Source organism: Lutra lutra, chromosome 1 (assembly GCF_902655055.1).
Source record: "Lutra lutra chromosome 1, mLutLut1.2, whole genome shotgun sequence".
Taxonomy (NCBI): domain Eukaryota; kingdom Metazoa; phylum Chordata; class Mammalia; order Carnivora; family Mustelidae; genus Lutra; species Lutra lutra.
Genome location: NC_062278.1, coordinates 69,851,261 through 69,866,435, shown reverse-complemented (window position 1 = coordinate 69,866,435; position 15,175 = coordinate 69,851,261). Strand labels below are relative to the sequence as shown.

The 15,175-nt window shown below is 35.9% G+C and overlaps 1 protein-coding gene across 3 annotated transcripts in view; it reads left to right on the top strand.

The window, feature by feature from the left end:
• Positions 1-15,175, top strand: part of XRN1 (5'-3' exoribonuclease 1) — a 109,470-nt gene that overhangs the window by 77,060 nt on the left and 17,235 nt on the right. For all 3 annotated transcript variants that reach the window (XM_047726791.1, XM_047726782.1, XM_047726800.1), the window contains 6 exons: positions 170-377; positions 2,064-2,159; positions 7,266-7,374; positions 13,227-13,288; positions 14,674-14,784; positions 14,943-15,065. In XM_047726791.1, coding sequence (XP_047582747.1) covers positions 170-377; positions 2,064-2,159; positions 7,266-7,374; positions 13,227-13,288; positions 14,674-14,784; positions 14,943-15,065 — 709 coding nt within the window. The remainder of the gene's footprint in view (positions 1-169; positions 378-2,063; positions 2,160-7,265; positions 7,375-13,226; positions 13,289-14,673; positions 14,785-14,942; positions 15,066-15,175) is intronic.

The window sequence follows — 15,175 nt, the reverse complement described above, 5'->3', positions numbered from 1 at the left end:
CCCTAAATGGAGATCTTTCTATGATTTCAGGCTCCTCTACTGAATTTAAAAGTAATATTTACTAATTGAGATTATGGACTGATTGTCCACCTAAAAATAATTTGATTCTTCTGCTCCCTTTAGTATTATTTAGTATTATTTCCCTCTGAAATAACTGTTTACTTTTTAGGTGCTCGCCTGGTAGAGGTTATCGACTGCCAACAAGTGCCTTGGTAAATCTTACTCATGGGAGTCGCTCTGAAACTGGAAATCAGAAGTTGACAGCCATTGTGAAACCACAACCAGCTGTGAATCACTATAGCTCAAATTCATCAATTTCATCTGGGCATTTGGGAGGCCTGAACCATTCTCCCCAATCACTTTTTGTTCCTACTCAAGTAAGACTCTTAGTCTTTCATTTCTTTCTGCCCCTTTATAAATCTCAGGCAGACTTTATAAGTAAAACCTAATTTGACTTAGTTTTTAAAAAATTTTTGGTTCAAGTCCATTTCAGATTTGTTTTTAATTTAATAGGCTAGTAAAGAACACTACTAGGGTGCCTCTGTGGCTCAGTTGTGAAACATCTGCCTTTGGCTAAGGTCATGATCCCAAGGTCCTGGGATCGAGCCCCATATCAGGATCCCTGCTCAGCAGAAAGTCTGCTTCTCCCTCTCTCTCTGCCTCTCCCCCAACTCATGTTCTCCTTCAAATAAATAAATAGAATCTTAAAAAAAAAAAAAAAAAAGCTACTGACAACATTCTATGTCTGTTATAAAATTACAGTTAAAAAAGAAATACATTTTCATTTTTTTTTTAAAAGATTTTATTTATTCATCTCACACAGAGATCACAAGCAGGCAGAGAGGCAGGCAGAGAGAGAGAGAGAGGAGGAAGCAGGCTCCCCGAAAGCAGAGAGCCCGATGTGGGGCTTGATCCCAGGACCCTGAGATCATGACCCGAGCCGAAGGCAGAGGCCTTAACCCACTGAGCCACCCAGGCGCCCCAAGAAATACATTTTTAAAAAATGAACCTGAGAATGCCTGTTTTCTTTTCATATGTTTACTTTTCAAACTACATTTGTATAACTCAGATGTTGTATTCTGTCTGCTATGAAATGACATGAATTTGAGAGGTTAAAAGGGAGAGAATTACATTAATCAAAATCCATTTTCAAGTTCCTACCCATGCAACTCATGGGTGATTTCCCCTATTTTATCTTTCTGGAGACGAAAATTGAATTGGTTTGTGTGAGACATTTAACCTTGTGTAACTCCATGTCCCCAAATCTTACCCATTTTTTATCCAAGTAATACATGTTCATTATAGACTAATTAGAAAGTACAGATAAGGAGATAATAGCAAAGGAAACAGAACCAAAAATCAAATTTCATAGGTAACCACTATTAAATTTTGGTACATATTTGTTCAGAGTTTTAATCTGCACAAAATCAGTTCCTCATAAGTAATAGCTGATTTTTTAATCTGTTACTTTTGTGTAAAATGAAGATTTTAAAAATTAAATTGTTAAATGTTAGCTTGAATGAGATATCAGTACATTGGAAGACTAAAAAAAAAAAAATCTAGGGACACCTGGGTGGCTCAGTTGGTTAAGCAGCTGCCTTCGGCTCAGGTCATGATCCCAGCGTCCTGGGATCGAGTCCCACATCGGGCTCCTTGCTCGTCAGGGAGCCTGCTTCTCCCTCTGCCTCTGCCTGCCATTCTGTCTGCCTGTGCTCGCTCTCTCTCCCTCTCTCTCTCTGACAAATAAATAAATCTTAAAAAAAAAAAAAATCTACTGGTAGGGATATTAATTTAATATAATCTTCCATAGCATTTTTCATGCTTTAAATACTTTTTAGTAAAACCATTCAAAACCAATACAAATGATAAAGACCATTTTTACTCCAATAGAATATTTTTATGATGACTATACTGAGCTCCAGAAAAAAAGAACTGAGATTCAGATAACGGAAGTTAATATTTTGTGTACTACTAAATAACTAATGATTTTTTTTATTTTAATATAAATCCTTATTTTTTTTCTCATATTTCAGTTCCTTAAGAAACTTTTTGTGCTTTGCCAGGTACCTACTAAAGATGATGATGAGTTTTGCAACATTTGGCAGTCCTTACAGGGATCTGGAAAGGTTCAACATTTTCAGCCAACTCTACAAGAGAAGGTTAGTATACCTTGTTTGATAGACATTTAATTCTAAAAAACAAAATTTACATTTCTCTTGTGAGCATGCAATGATTATTTTTTTCCCCAAATCTCATAAAATAGAAATAACAGTTTTAATCATGAATTTTCATAATTCTTTTCAGCCATTAATAAAAGTTTTTGGACTCAGGAGAAGGAATATAGATAATTTTTCTTTTAAATTATTTTAGATTTTGTTTTAGTTGTTTGCAGAATCTCAATAACTATATTTTAAATTCAACAAAGGCCTTAATGCACTTATTATTAACTAATTAATTTCGACTTGAATGTGGAGCTATATGTTAGCACTTGGTTGTCTTAAATATGAATGAGCAAATTCACATTCCTTAGTATAAATTAAGAAGGGAAAAGAAATTCTGCTTAAAAAGTAGACTCAGACCAAAAAAAAGGAAAAGTTAAGAAATAAATTCCTACAACATTTTTTGCTAGTTATTGACCTATCTTCACAGCGTAGGTAAAGAAAGAATATTCTCTCAAGTTTATAAATCAGTAGCCTGCACAATGGAGGCCTCATTTATTCTAATGTCTTCCAGTGATGGTGACATTTTCAGAGTAGAGGAAGAAAGTAGCAAAGGATATTATGGTAAAATAAACCTAAAAGTGAGAGTGACAAAATACACAGGGCTCCTCTGCCAATATGCTAAGTTTTGCTTAGATCATCCATAAATCCTTACTACCTAAATGCAGTCTATATCTGAGTTTCAAACCCTCTTTTCCTCTCTAATCTATTTGGTACCACTAACCATTAATTTATTAGGAATGCTTTGTTATCATTCATTCATTTAATTAATTCATTCAACTTGTATTTATTGAGTGCCTATCATGTGCATTGTTCTATGTAATGAGAATATAGCTGTAAACAAAACAAAAATTCTGACCCTCAAACAATTAGTATTCTAGGGAGGAGAGGACAATAAATAAGTAAATGACATGGTATATTAGATGGTAATTTAAAAGTTTGAGAAAAATTTCAGAGAAGGAGCGTAGAGAATGTTGGCAGGAGGAGGAGACAAGGTTTTGCAGTTTTAAATAGAATGATCAAGTAACATTTGAGTAAAGATTTGAATGAAATGAGGAATAGAGTATCTAAGTAGATATCTGAGAGGAGAGTGTTCTAGAGATATTCAAAGACCCTGTTGGGAAGACAATTCCAGTGTACTCAAGGAAGAGAAAAAAGACCATTATAGTTTTGAATCAATAGGCTGAGTTACAGGAACTGTAATTAGATACCATGCAGGACCTTCTGGGTCATTATAAGGATATCGTTTTTTTATTTAGTGAGATGAGGAATCAGTGAAGCATTTTGAGCAACAGAATGACATGATCTGATTTATATTTTAATAGGATCATTCTATCTGCTCTCTTAAGAATAGAACATAGAGGAGCCAGGATGGAAACATTATTTAGGAGATTACCGGAATCATCAAGATAGAGTTCATATTGACTTGAACCAGAATAATAGGAGCATGGAGAAGTGATCAAATTCTAGGCATATTTGGAAGGAATTGCCATCTAATGATGAATTAGGTATAGGGTTAAGAGAAGAAAATATGGATTAAAGAGTGTGACTCTTAAGGTCTTAGTAACTAAAAGGATAGATTGGCTGTTACCTGAGATAGAGAAGGTTGCAAGTCAAGTAGGATTATGGAGGAGGATCTGGAATTCAATTCTGGTCATAGTAAGTTTGAGATGTATATTAAACATCTAAGTGGAGATACAAGTTAGAAATTTAAGTAGAGGGGTGCCTGGGTGGCTCAGTCAGTTAAGTGTCTGCCTTCTGCTCAGGTCATGATCCCGGAGGAGATTGAGTCCCACATCAGGCTCCCTGCTCAGCGAGGAGACTTCTTCTCCCTCACCCTCTGCTCTTCCCCCTGGTCATGCTCTCTCACTTACTTACTCTCTCCAGTAAATAAATAAAATCTTTAAGAAAAAAAAAAAAAAGAAAGAAATTTAAGTAGAGATATAGTGTTGGACATTGATTCTGATGGTTATGGAGGATGTCCAATCTGGAGGGAGAAATTTGGGCATGTGTATGTGTATCTGTTTATCTATATCCAAGGAAGTGGATATAGATAGAGAAGTCTAACAACTTAGCCTTAGAGAATTCCATCCTTAAAGAGCCAGAGAAAACCAGTAAAGTGTGGTGTTGTAGATGCCAAGTGAATAATGCATGTCAAGAAGCGTAATCAACTGTGTCAAATGCTGGCAGTGGATCAGTTGAAATGAAAACTTGAGAATTGACCATAGAGTTTTACACCTGAGGTCCCTGGGAATCTTGACAAGAGCACTTCCAGTAGAGTGGTAAGAGTGCAATACCAAGAAGAGTGTGTTCAAGAGAGAAGGGGAGAAGAAAAATTGGAGGTAGCAGAATAGGCAATTCCTTCAAGGAGTTATACTCTAAAAGGAAACATTACCCTGACTCCCCTCTCACCTTTTGCTTCTTATTCAGCTTCTTTTTTTTTTCTTTTTAAAGATTTTATTTATTTATTTGACAGAGATCACAAGTAAGCAGAGAGGCAAGCAGAGAGAGAGGAGGAAGCAGGCTTCCTGCTGAGCGGAGAACTCAATGCGGGGCTCGATCCCAGGACCCTGGGATCATGACCTGAGCTGAAAGCAGAGGCTTTAACCCACTGAGCCACCCAGGCGCCCCTTCAGCTTCTTTCTTAACCTCTGTTTTTCCAGCTATTCTCTGGGCACTGTTCCCAAAAACTGAAAAACTGTTTTTTTTCTCCACCTTTGTTTTATTGTTTGGTGATGTTGGCTCTTACCTCGTTGCTAATTTAACCACTCAAGCTATGTTATCCATATTTCTCAATCAGGATCAGTCTAAGCCAGTATCTCCAATTTTCTAGAAGGCAGGTATAGATGGACATCCCACCATCACCTCAGCCAAAAGATGTTTTAGAATTGACCTCATCTAAAGCTTCTTATCCTTATTTCTAACACTACCATTTCCCCAGGCATATAATCTGAAAAGAAGAGAGTAAAACCTTTTTCCTCCCCCCCCCACTTTTTTTTTTTTGCGGTGAAATTCCAAATCTTTTTATTTCTTGCCAGTTCCCACAATTGGGCCTTAGACTGTCATCCTAAGCCTAGATAAACCTCCTATCTGTGCTCCTGCTTCTTTTCTCTTTCCTTTTTAGTCCTTCTTACATAGTACTGTTTGATGTATCTTTCCTGTTGATCTTTCTTGGTGATCCTTTCACCTGTGTTGGCCTAATGGCATAACTGGACAAAATACCTAATTAATAAAGACTTCTCGGTTTGACCTTAGTTTGTTCCCTGAGGCACTGTGGTGTAATCAATCTGGCACTGGACTCAAAGTCAGATTTGGTGACTCAATTTGAGCAACTCTAATTTCCTTGGGCCTCTGTGGCCTCATGTGCAAAATTAAGGCATTAGACTTAGATGACCTCTTTTTCAGTCCTAAAAGAATGTTATTTTTTTTTAAGATTTTATTTATTTATTGGAGACAGAGAGGGAGCATGAGAGTAGAGTGAGGGACAGAGGGAGAAGTAGTCTGTCCCTGAGCAGGAAGCCCGTTGTGGGGCTTGATCCCAGCCCTCTGGGATCATGACCTGAGCCAAAGGCAGTTGCTTAACCAAGGTGCCCCAAAGAATGTTATTCAAATATTATAGAATGTATAGGACTCTCTGTTCAGTACTAGTGGAATTCAGCCTCAAGTGAAACTAGTATCTAGCCCTTCTATATTGAACTCTACGTAATTCTTATATAAAGTGTATTCAACTCTTTGGTAAAATGGTCTGTTCTAGTAAGATTGGTCTGTTTATTTTCCCTTCCCGACAAGTAGGTAATTCCCATTTCAGGTTATGTGTTCTTACTGTTCTTTCTACTTTTCCTCTCTCACAACCAAAATTCCCCTAGATCTCCAACAAGTTCTCCTAGTCATTTTTTTGCCTATTGCCTTGAGATGGAACTGAACACTTGATATTATATTTCCTCAGAATCTTCTGCATGCTGCTCCTGTTATTGGGTGCTATTTCAGTATTTGTATCAGCTAAACACTGTCATGTTGTATTTCCTCCTATATATTCCAAGAATTATGAGCCACCACATATATCACTTAAATCCGTGAAGCATTAATAAGCAACCTGGTGTTCATTTGATAAGCATATTCCAGACAACTCAACATGATTTTTTAAAAAATATTCAAGCTGGGCACCTGGGTGGCTCAGTGGGTAAAGCCTCTGCCTTCAGCTCAGGTCATGATCCCAGCATCCTGGGATCAAGCCCTGCATTGGCCTCTCTGCTCAGCAGGGAGCCGGCTTCCTCCTCTCTCTCTCTGCCTGCCTCTCTGCCTACTTGTGATGTCTGTCAAATAAATAAATAAATAAATATTTTTTAAAAAAATAAAAAGTATTCAAGCTTCTGGGAAAGGCAACACTATGGGGACAGTAAAAAGATCAGTGGTTGCCCAGGGTTTGGGGGAAGGATCAGTAGATAGAACACAGAAGCTTTTTAAGGCACTGAAAATAATCTGTGTGATACTATAATGGTGGATACATGTCATTATACATTTGCCTGAACACATAGAACATACAGCACCAAGAGTGAACCCAATGTAAACTATAGTCTTTGAGTAATAATGATGTGTCAGTGTTAGTTCATTGGTTGTAGTAATATACCACTCTGGTGGAGGATGTTGATAATGGAGAATGCTGTACATGTGTGGAGACAGAAAGGATATGAAATATCTCTGTACCTTTGTCTCAATTTTGTCGTAAACCAAAAACTCTTTAAAAAAAAGTCTTGTTTTTAAAAAAATTTAAGTCTTTACTGGCAAAATATGACAACGGGAGTAATAAATAACTTTATGTAGATATCAGATAGAACAACCCAATAAACTATACCCAAAACTAGAATACTTTCTAATTAAACTTCTGGCATACTTTTTCTCTGCTCTGGTACTGTGAACATGGGTTTTAGTGTTAGAGCTCAAGTGTCAGCTCTCCTATTATTTAGTTCTACAACCAAATATTTTATCACTTCGAGGAAAGGTAGTTTTGTTTGTTTTTAATTCATTTATAAGAATTTTAACTTTCAGGTTACAGTTCTACCTCAAGAAATAAGTCAAGTAACTCAACATCATAAATCTGGCTTTACTGACAACAGTGTTAAATGTCAGCAAAGAAAACATGAGGCTCACAGGAAATGTAAGTTGAAAGTTAAAAATATACTTATGATGCTAACTGGTTTCTTTTTTATTGTTACAGTTTACTGAGTTATAATTCACATACCGTAAAATTCATTTTTTGAAGTGTTTAATCAGTGATTTTTGTGTTGTTTTCACAAAGTTGTAAACCTATGTAATTCTCTAAATTTAGAACATTTTCTTTACCCCAAAAAGAAACACCATATCTATCAGCGGTCATTCCTCCAGCCCCCTGGCAACCATTAATTTACTTTCTGCCTCTATGGATTGACCTGTCTGGACAGTTCATGTAATCATAAAATTTGTGACTTTTTGTGACTGGCTTCTTTCACTTGGCATGGTGAAGACAAGGTTCATCCATGTTGTAGTATGTATTAATGCTTCATTCCTTTTTTTTTTGCAGTCTTTTTTATGGCTGAATAATAGTCTGTTCTGTGAATACTACATTTTTGTTTATCAATTCATCCATTGATGGAGATTTGGGTTTTTCCACTTTGGGGCTATAATTAATGCTGCTGTGAATATCCATGTAGAAGTTTTTGATTGAACATATGTTTGCAGTTCTCTTAGGTATACATCCAGTTCAGTAGAATTAGTCATATGTTAACTCTGTGTTTAACTTTTTAAGGAACTACCAAACTTTTCTAACTGGTCTTTCCCACCAGCAATATATGAGAGTCCAGTTTCTTTACATCTTCCATAATACTTGTTATTGCCCATATTTTCTATTGCAGCAGCTCTGGCAGGTGTAAAGTGAAGTCTCTCTGTGGTTTTCATTTGTGATTCATTAATGACTAATAACATTGGGCATCTTTTCATGTGCTAATCAGGAATTTGTGTATCTTCTTTGGAGAAATGTCTATTCAGGTCCTCTGCTCATTTTAAAAATTGAGTTATTTTTCTTTTCATCCTTGAGTGTGTGAGTCCTTTACCTCTTCTGTATGCTACATACATATTCAGATATTTGATTTGCAAATATGTGCTGTCATTCTGTGGGTTGTCTTTTTAACTTTATAGTGTCCTTAAAACAAAAATCTTTAATTTTGGTCAATTCTAATTTATCTTTTCTACTTTTTCTTTGATTACTTGTGCTTTATGTATCATATCTAAGAAACCATTGCATAATCTAAGGTCACAAAGATTTATACCTATCTTTTCTTTTAAGAGATTTGTAGTTTTAGCTCTCATATTTAGGTCTTTTTTTCCCATTTCTGAGTATTTGTATATGGTACAAGGGAGGGGTCCATATTCATTCTTGTAATGTGGATATCCGGTTGTCTCAGCACCCCTTGCTGAAAGACTGTTCTTTGCCCATTGAATTCTCTTGGCACCCTTGTTATACATCAATTGACCATGACCATAGATGAATGGGTTTATTTCTGACCTCCCAGTTCTATTCCACGGATCTATATACCATCTTTATGCAAAGAACAAACTATCTTAATTATCACAGGTTTGTTTTAAGTTTTGAAATTGGAAACTTTGAGTCCTCTGACTTTATTTTTCTTTTTCAACATTGTTTTGTCTGTTCTGATCTCTTGCATTTCTGTATGAATTGTAGGACCAACTTGCCTGTTTCTGTGAAAATGGCAGCTGGAATTTTTATTGAGATTGTGTTGAATCTATAGATTATTTTGGAGAGTATTATCCTCTTAACAATATTAAGTTTTCCTTGAAAAGTTAATCCATGAACATAAAGTATCTCCATTTATTTAAGTCTTTAATTTCCTTCAATGATGTCTTACAGTTTTCAGTGTACAAGTCTTACATCTTTTGAAAAATTTATTCCTAGTATTTTATTGTAAATGCTATTTATTGTCAGTGGAACTGTTTCTTGGTTTGGGTTTTTTTCAAAATTTTAATTTTTTAGAGAAAGAGCTAGAGGAGGGGCAGAGGGGAAGAGAGAGGAGAGAATCTCCAGCAGACTCTACACTGAGCATGGAGCCCAATGTAGGGCTCAATACCACAACCCTGAAATCATGACCTGAGCCAAAACCAAGAGTCATACAATTAACCCACTAAGCCACCCAGACACCCCTATTGTCAGTGGAACTGTTTTCTTAATTGGTGATTGGGGGTGGATTGTTCAGTGCTGTTTATAGAGATAAAGCTGACTTTTGTATATTGATTTTATATCCTGCTACCTTGCTGAACTTGTTTATTAGCCCTAATTTTTTGTGGCTTTGGCAAATAGAGATAGTGTTACTTCTTTTTATATGATTTCTTGTATTTCTTTTTCTTGCCTAATTGCTGTAGCTAAAACCACCAATGCAGTGGTGAATAGAAGTATTAGGAATGAACACCCTTAATTGTCTTGATCTTAGGAGTAAGCTTTCAATCTGTCAGCATTAAGTCTAATATTAGCTATGGGTTTTGGTAAACGCCCTTTATTAGATGAGGAAGTTCCTTTCTGTTCTTAGGTTGTTGGTTTTGCTCCCTCTTGAAGGAATATTAGATTTTTGTCAGTTGCTATCTCTGTGCTTAATTAATATGGTAGATTCCATTGATTGTCTTTTATATGTTGAACCAACTTTGCCTTCTTGGAATAAATCCTACTTTGTCTAGGAGTTTAATCTTTTTTATATACTACAGGATTTAATTTGCTAGTATTTTGTTGAGGATTTTATTTTAGCATTTATATACATAGAGGATATTTGCCATTTCCTTTTCTTGTGATATCTTTGATTGTGAAATCATGGTAATACTGACCTTACAGAATGTGGGGAATAATATTTTGGAAGAGCTCAGGCTCATTCTGGTCTCTGGTAGCTGCCAGGTTATTGGTTTCACCAAAAACTGCTGGCTGCTATTTTTTAAGGCTACTTAGAGTTGTAGAGTAGGGATTGAGACTAGGGCAGGTTCAGCCATAAAGCTCACCATTGGAAGAGTCAGTCTTTTTTCTGGAGTAAATATCCCTCAGATTGTTATGGGCCTTTGATTAATTTCCGTAACTCTAAAAATTTGGATTCAAGTAATTTATGCCCATTTTCTTTTTTGTTCCCCCATTTTTTTTTAATTTCTTTTCAGCGTAGCAGTATTCATTGTTTTTGCACCACACCCAGTGCTCCATGCAATACGTGCCCTCCCTAATACCCTCCACCTTGTTCCCCCAACCTTATGCCCATTTTCTTGTTGCTTTTATGGAGCACAGAATTTTTTTTTTAATTTTATTTTTTATAAACATATAATATATTTTTATCCCCAGGGGATGGAGCACAGAATTTTTAAAGGTCCTTACTCTGACTTTTTGGCTGATGTCCCCTCACTACTTTTTGAAATAAATTTTATTCAGCATAATCCAGTTACTTTTTTGTGTGTAAACACTTGCCTATTAAATTACTCTAACCTATGTTATAATTTTTTATTTAAAATATGTATATTTTGTTAATATTCTCTTACATAATATATAGATTTTTATTTCAGTCCTTCAGTAGTGCTTACTATGTTTCAGGCACAGTGGGGAATGCAGATACAGAGATGAGAATCTTCATCTTGCAGTTAGTTTTTCTCTCTCTTGATCAAAATATTCCCAAATTATTGCAAATTACTCTTTAAGTTCAAAGTATGATTTTGTTTTTCATTTGTTTTTCATTTCATTTCATTCTTCCTTTTCATTTCATTTGTTATTCATTCATTTATTTATTCAGCTGCTGTTTATTGAGCTATATGTACAAGGTACTATTTTAGGTGGTAGGGATATATGAGTGAACCAGACAGACAAGTCTTCCAGACTAATGGACTTTACATTTTTAGGTGGAAACTGATAATAGGCAAAACAATAGCCCCCCCCCCCCCCCCCCCCCCCGCCAAAAAACCCTATTCAATAAATTCCATAATGTGTAGTAATGATAAGTGCTATGATGAAAAATAAAGCAGATTAAAAGTATAGGTAGGGATGGTATTTTATAGAGTAGTCACAGAATGAATGCCTCTCTGAGGATAAAACATTTGAGCAGAGACCCAAATAAAGGGATAAGCTATGTAAAACATTTGCTGAAGAGCATTCTAGCAGAGGAAATATCTCATGCAGTATCCTGAGTCTAATTTATTATATTTTATACATGCATGTATTTTATGTATATATAATATAGTATAAGAATGGTCTCTTTTTTTAAGATTTATTTATTTGAGAGAGAGAGAGAGAGAGAGCGAGCATGAGTGGGGGAAGGGGCAGAGGGAGAGAAGCAGACTCCCCACTAAGCAGAGACCCGACCACCACTCAGGGCTCAATCCCATGATCCCATGACCACGAGATCATGGCCTGAGCCAAAACAAGGAGTCAGATGCTCAAGCAACTGAGCCTGGGTACCCAGGTGCGCCAAGAATGGTCTTTTAAAATATTTTTCTAAAAAGCTGTTTCCAAGAAAAATATGTGGTTTTATAACTTTGGTTCAGTTTGATAACTGCTGAACTATTTTTTGCATGAATATCTGTTATTTTTGTTTCTTTTACATTTTAAGTTACCTATAGATTAATGTCCTTACAAGTCTGATAAATATCGCTTAAAGATTTTATATTTAATTGAAATATGTTGCTATTTTTCTTCAAATTATTATTTACATGAATGTATGTAATAAACTACATTGTTTGGAATTCCAATTTAGTTTTGGTGTGTGTGTCTCAACAAACGCTTAAAGTCAGTATATGTAAACTTGCTTTTTTATTTCCTTCTTTTTGTAAGATTACTTCCTTCCTTTCTCCCTTACTTCCCTTACCTCCCTTTCCTCTCCTCCCCTACCCTTTTTATGTCGCCTCTTCTGTTCACTATCTTCCTATCTTTGTTCATTTCTTCCCTTCTCTCTTCATCCCATCCCTACCTTCTTCCCATACCTTCTCCCTGCTTCTTTTCTCACCCTCTCTTTCCTCCTTTGTTCCTTCCTCCTTTTTTTCCTTTCTTCCTTCCTCTTCCTTTTTTTTTTAAGATTTTATTTATTTATTTGACAGAGAGAACACAAGTAGAGGGAACAGGGCAGGGAGAAGAGGCTCCCTGCCGAGGAGGGAGCCCAGTGCAGGGTTCAATCCCAGGATGTTTAACTGACTGAGCCATCCAGGCACCCCTTTTCCTTCCTCTTCTAATATGTCCTTTTCATTTTTCCCTACCATTTTCCCTCTTTCCTCTTAACGGGAATACTAACATAACTTCCTAGTTTTTCTCTTACTCTCCTATCTATTTGATAAGCTACTGCCATATTTTAATCTCCCTAAAGCACAGTTCTGATCAGATCACTGCTACTCAAAACCTTTCTGTGATTGGTTGCCCGTTTCCCATCACATTAGCTCTGTGATACTCCTTGACCTCCAACAAAACTAGTCTAAGAGTTCCATAAATAAATTCCTTGTGGGCGCCTGCGTGGCTCAGTTGGTTGAGCGACTGCCTTCGGCTCAGGTCATGATCCCGGACTTCCAGGATCAAGTCCCGCATCGGGCTCCCAGCTCCTTGGGGAGTCCGCTTCTCCCTCTGACCTTCTCCTCTCTCATGCTCTCTCTCACTCATTCTCTCTCAAATAAATAAAATCTTTTAAAAATAATAATAATAAATTCCTTGTTTTTTGCTTCCATTTCTTTTCTCCTGTTATTTCCTTTGCCTGGAATGCTTAGCCTTCTACTCTGCCCTTTGCAAATTTATGTTCTTGGAGACTCAATTACATGTCACCTTTCCTTTTCCCTTATATCTGTGAGTATCTCTTCTGCTCTTCTACAAGTTTTTCAAGATGAGGGCCTTTGTCCTCTTAGAATTCTGTGAATTTTCAGCACAGCAACACAGTGTGCCTTGCCGTGGCAAATATTTGGTAAATTTAACTGGTTTGTAGCAATATTTTTCACTTACCAAAATTCCTATTTTCTTGTTCCTAGTTAAAGAAGAGTGTAAAAGTCCTAAAACTGAGACTCGGCTACAAAAAATGTCAAATAAACAGGTAAGCTTTCTTAAATCAAATTTCTAGTAGCCACCTTTTTGTTACCATTGGTAGCTCTGTGGCATCTGAATTTTGCAGCCCTAATCCATTAAGGTGTATGACAAAAAGATTGCTGAAGTATAGCAACTGCCTGTCACTTGGAATGGGAGGTTACACAGCTAGAGTCAGGATTTGGGACTAGAGATATTTATATACACACACATATACACGCACGCAAATATATACATACATATATATTTAAAAGTTGGGTGGCCTTGAGCAATTCACTGTATCTCTCACATCCTCAACTATCTTCATCTTTTTTTTTTTTTAAGATTTTATTTATTTATTTGACAGAGATCACAAGTAGAGAAGCAGGCAGAGAGAGAGGGGGAAGCAGGCTCCCTGCTGAGCAGAGAACCCGATTCGGGACTCGATCCCAGGACCCTGAGATCATGACCTGAGCCGAAGGCAGCGGCTTAACCCACTGAGCCTCCCAGGCGCCCAACTATCTTCATCTTTAAAATGGAGTAAAAATAGATCACTCATCTCACTCCTTGTATGTAGTCTATATATACATACGTACCTACATACATATGAACATACCTACATACATGAATATATGTATAAAATGTGTAAAAATATGTGCATGTATTCAGTGAATCATTTGAATCAACTTAGCAAAGTTAATAGTTAATTCTGTGGAGTAGCTTGGTGGGAGGAAGCTGAGATCATTTATGTTTTATTTTATATAGTCTCTGCTGATCGATAAGGAGAATATACACATTTTACAATCAAAGATTAACAAATATTTACTCTAAAAACATTCAGGGACACTAATGATATATGTACTTTCTATATGTGTATTATTTTAATAAAAAGTTTTTAAAAATTAGATCCCTTATAAGCTAATAATTTATCAAATTTATTAAAGACATCTTAGCAGTATATTTGGCACATAACAGGTTCTCAGTAAATGGAACCCATTAATAATGGAACCCAGTAAATGGTTGACTTTTAAAGCCTTCTTTTTCTGAAACTCTTAGCTGTAATTTCCTTTCTTCTAGAGAGGGATTTATAAACTTTTTTATGGATTCTTTCTCAGAATAATGTTTTTAATGCTAAAATAAAATACATAAGATTTGAAAGAAAATTAATTATATTGAGATACAATTAGAATCACCTTATTCCCTACATTCATAATTGAAGAAAAACTTCTAAATTCATTTAGAAGTTAATGAAGATAAAGGTCTAAGTTTTTTTTCTCATCCAAGTTTACAGGTCCCCTTATGATAGAAAAGAAAATGACACATAAAAATTTTGCAGCAATTTATTTAGAACACTATTAAGTGACAGTTATTTTATTATTATATTTGCACAAAAAGCTCATTCTTACTCTTTTATAGATGTTTGGACGGCCTGCCAAATGTAATATTAAGCTATTGAAGAGAAATGAAAGTGCAGAAGTCTCAGAAAACCAAAAGGTTGTGACTGGTTACCCAAACGCTATTGATAAGGTAAAAAACCATTCATTCAATTTCTCTTCCCGAACTTTGGCTCCTGGGAAGATGATTGAGTGGAAATTATCCTATCATTTTTGTACCTAAAATTCTTAACTTTTTCCATGTCCTTCTACTTTCATCTTTCTTCATGCACAAAATATTTCTTCTTTTAGCCAAATCCTAGAATTGAGAACTTTTTAGCATCCTTGAATATCTCCAAAGAAAATGAAGTACAATCATCTCATCATGAAGAGCCTCCAAGTGAAGAACTTTTGTCACCACAGTCATTTGCTATGGTTCGTATTTTGTAGGAGCTTTCATACTGTAGTAACTTCACTGTTGTGGCCTCTGCATACCTACCCCGTGTAACTCTTAAAACAGTTTGGTCTCCTGTGTACTGGAGTGT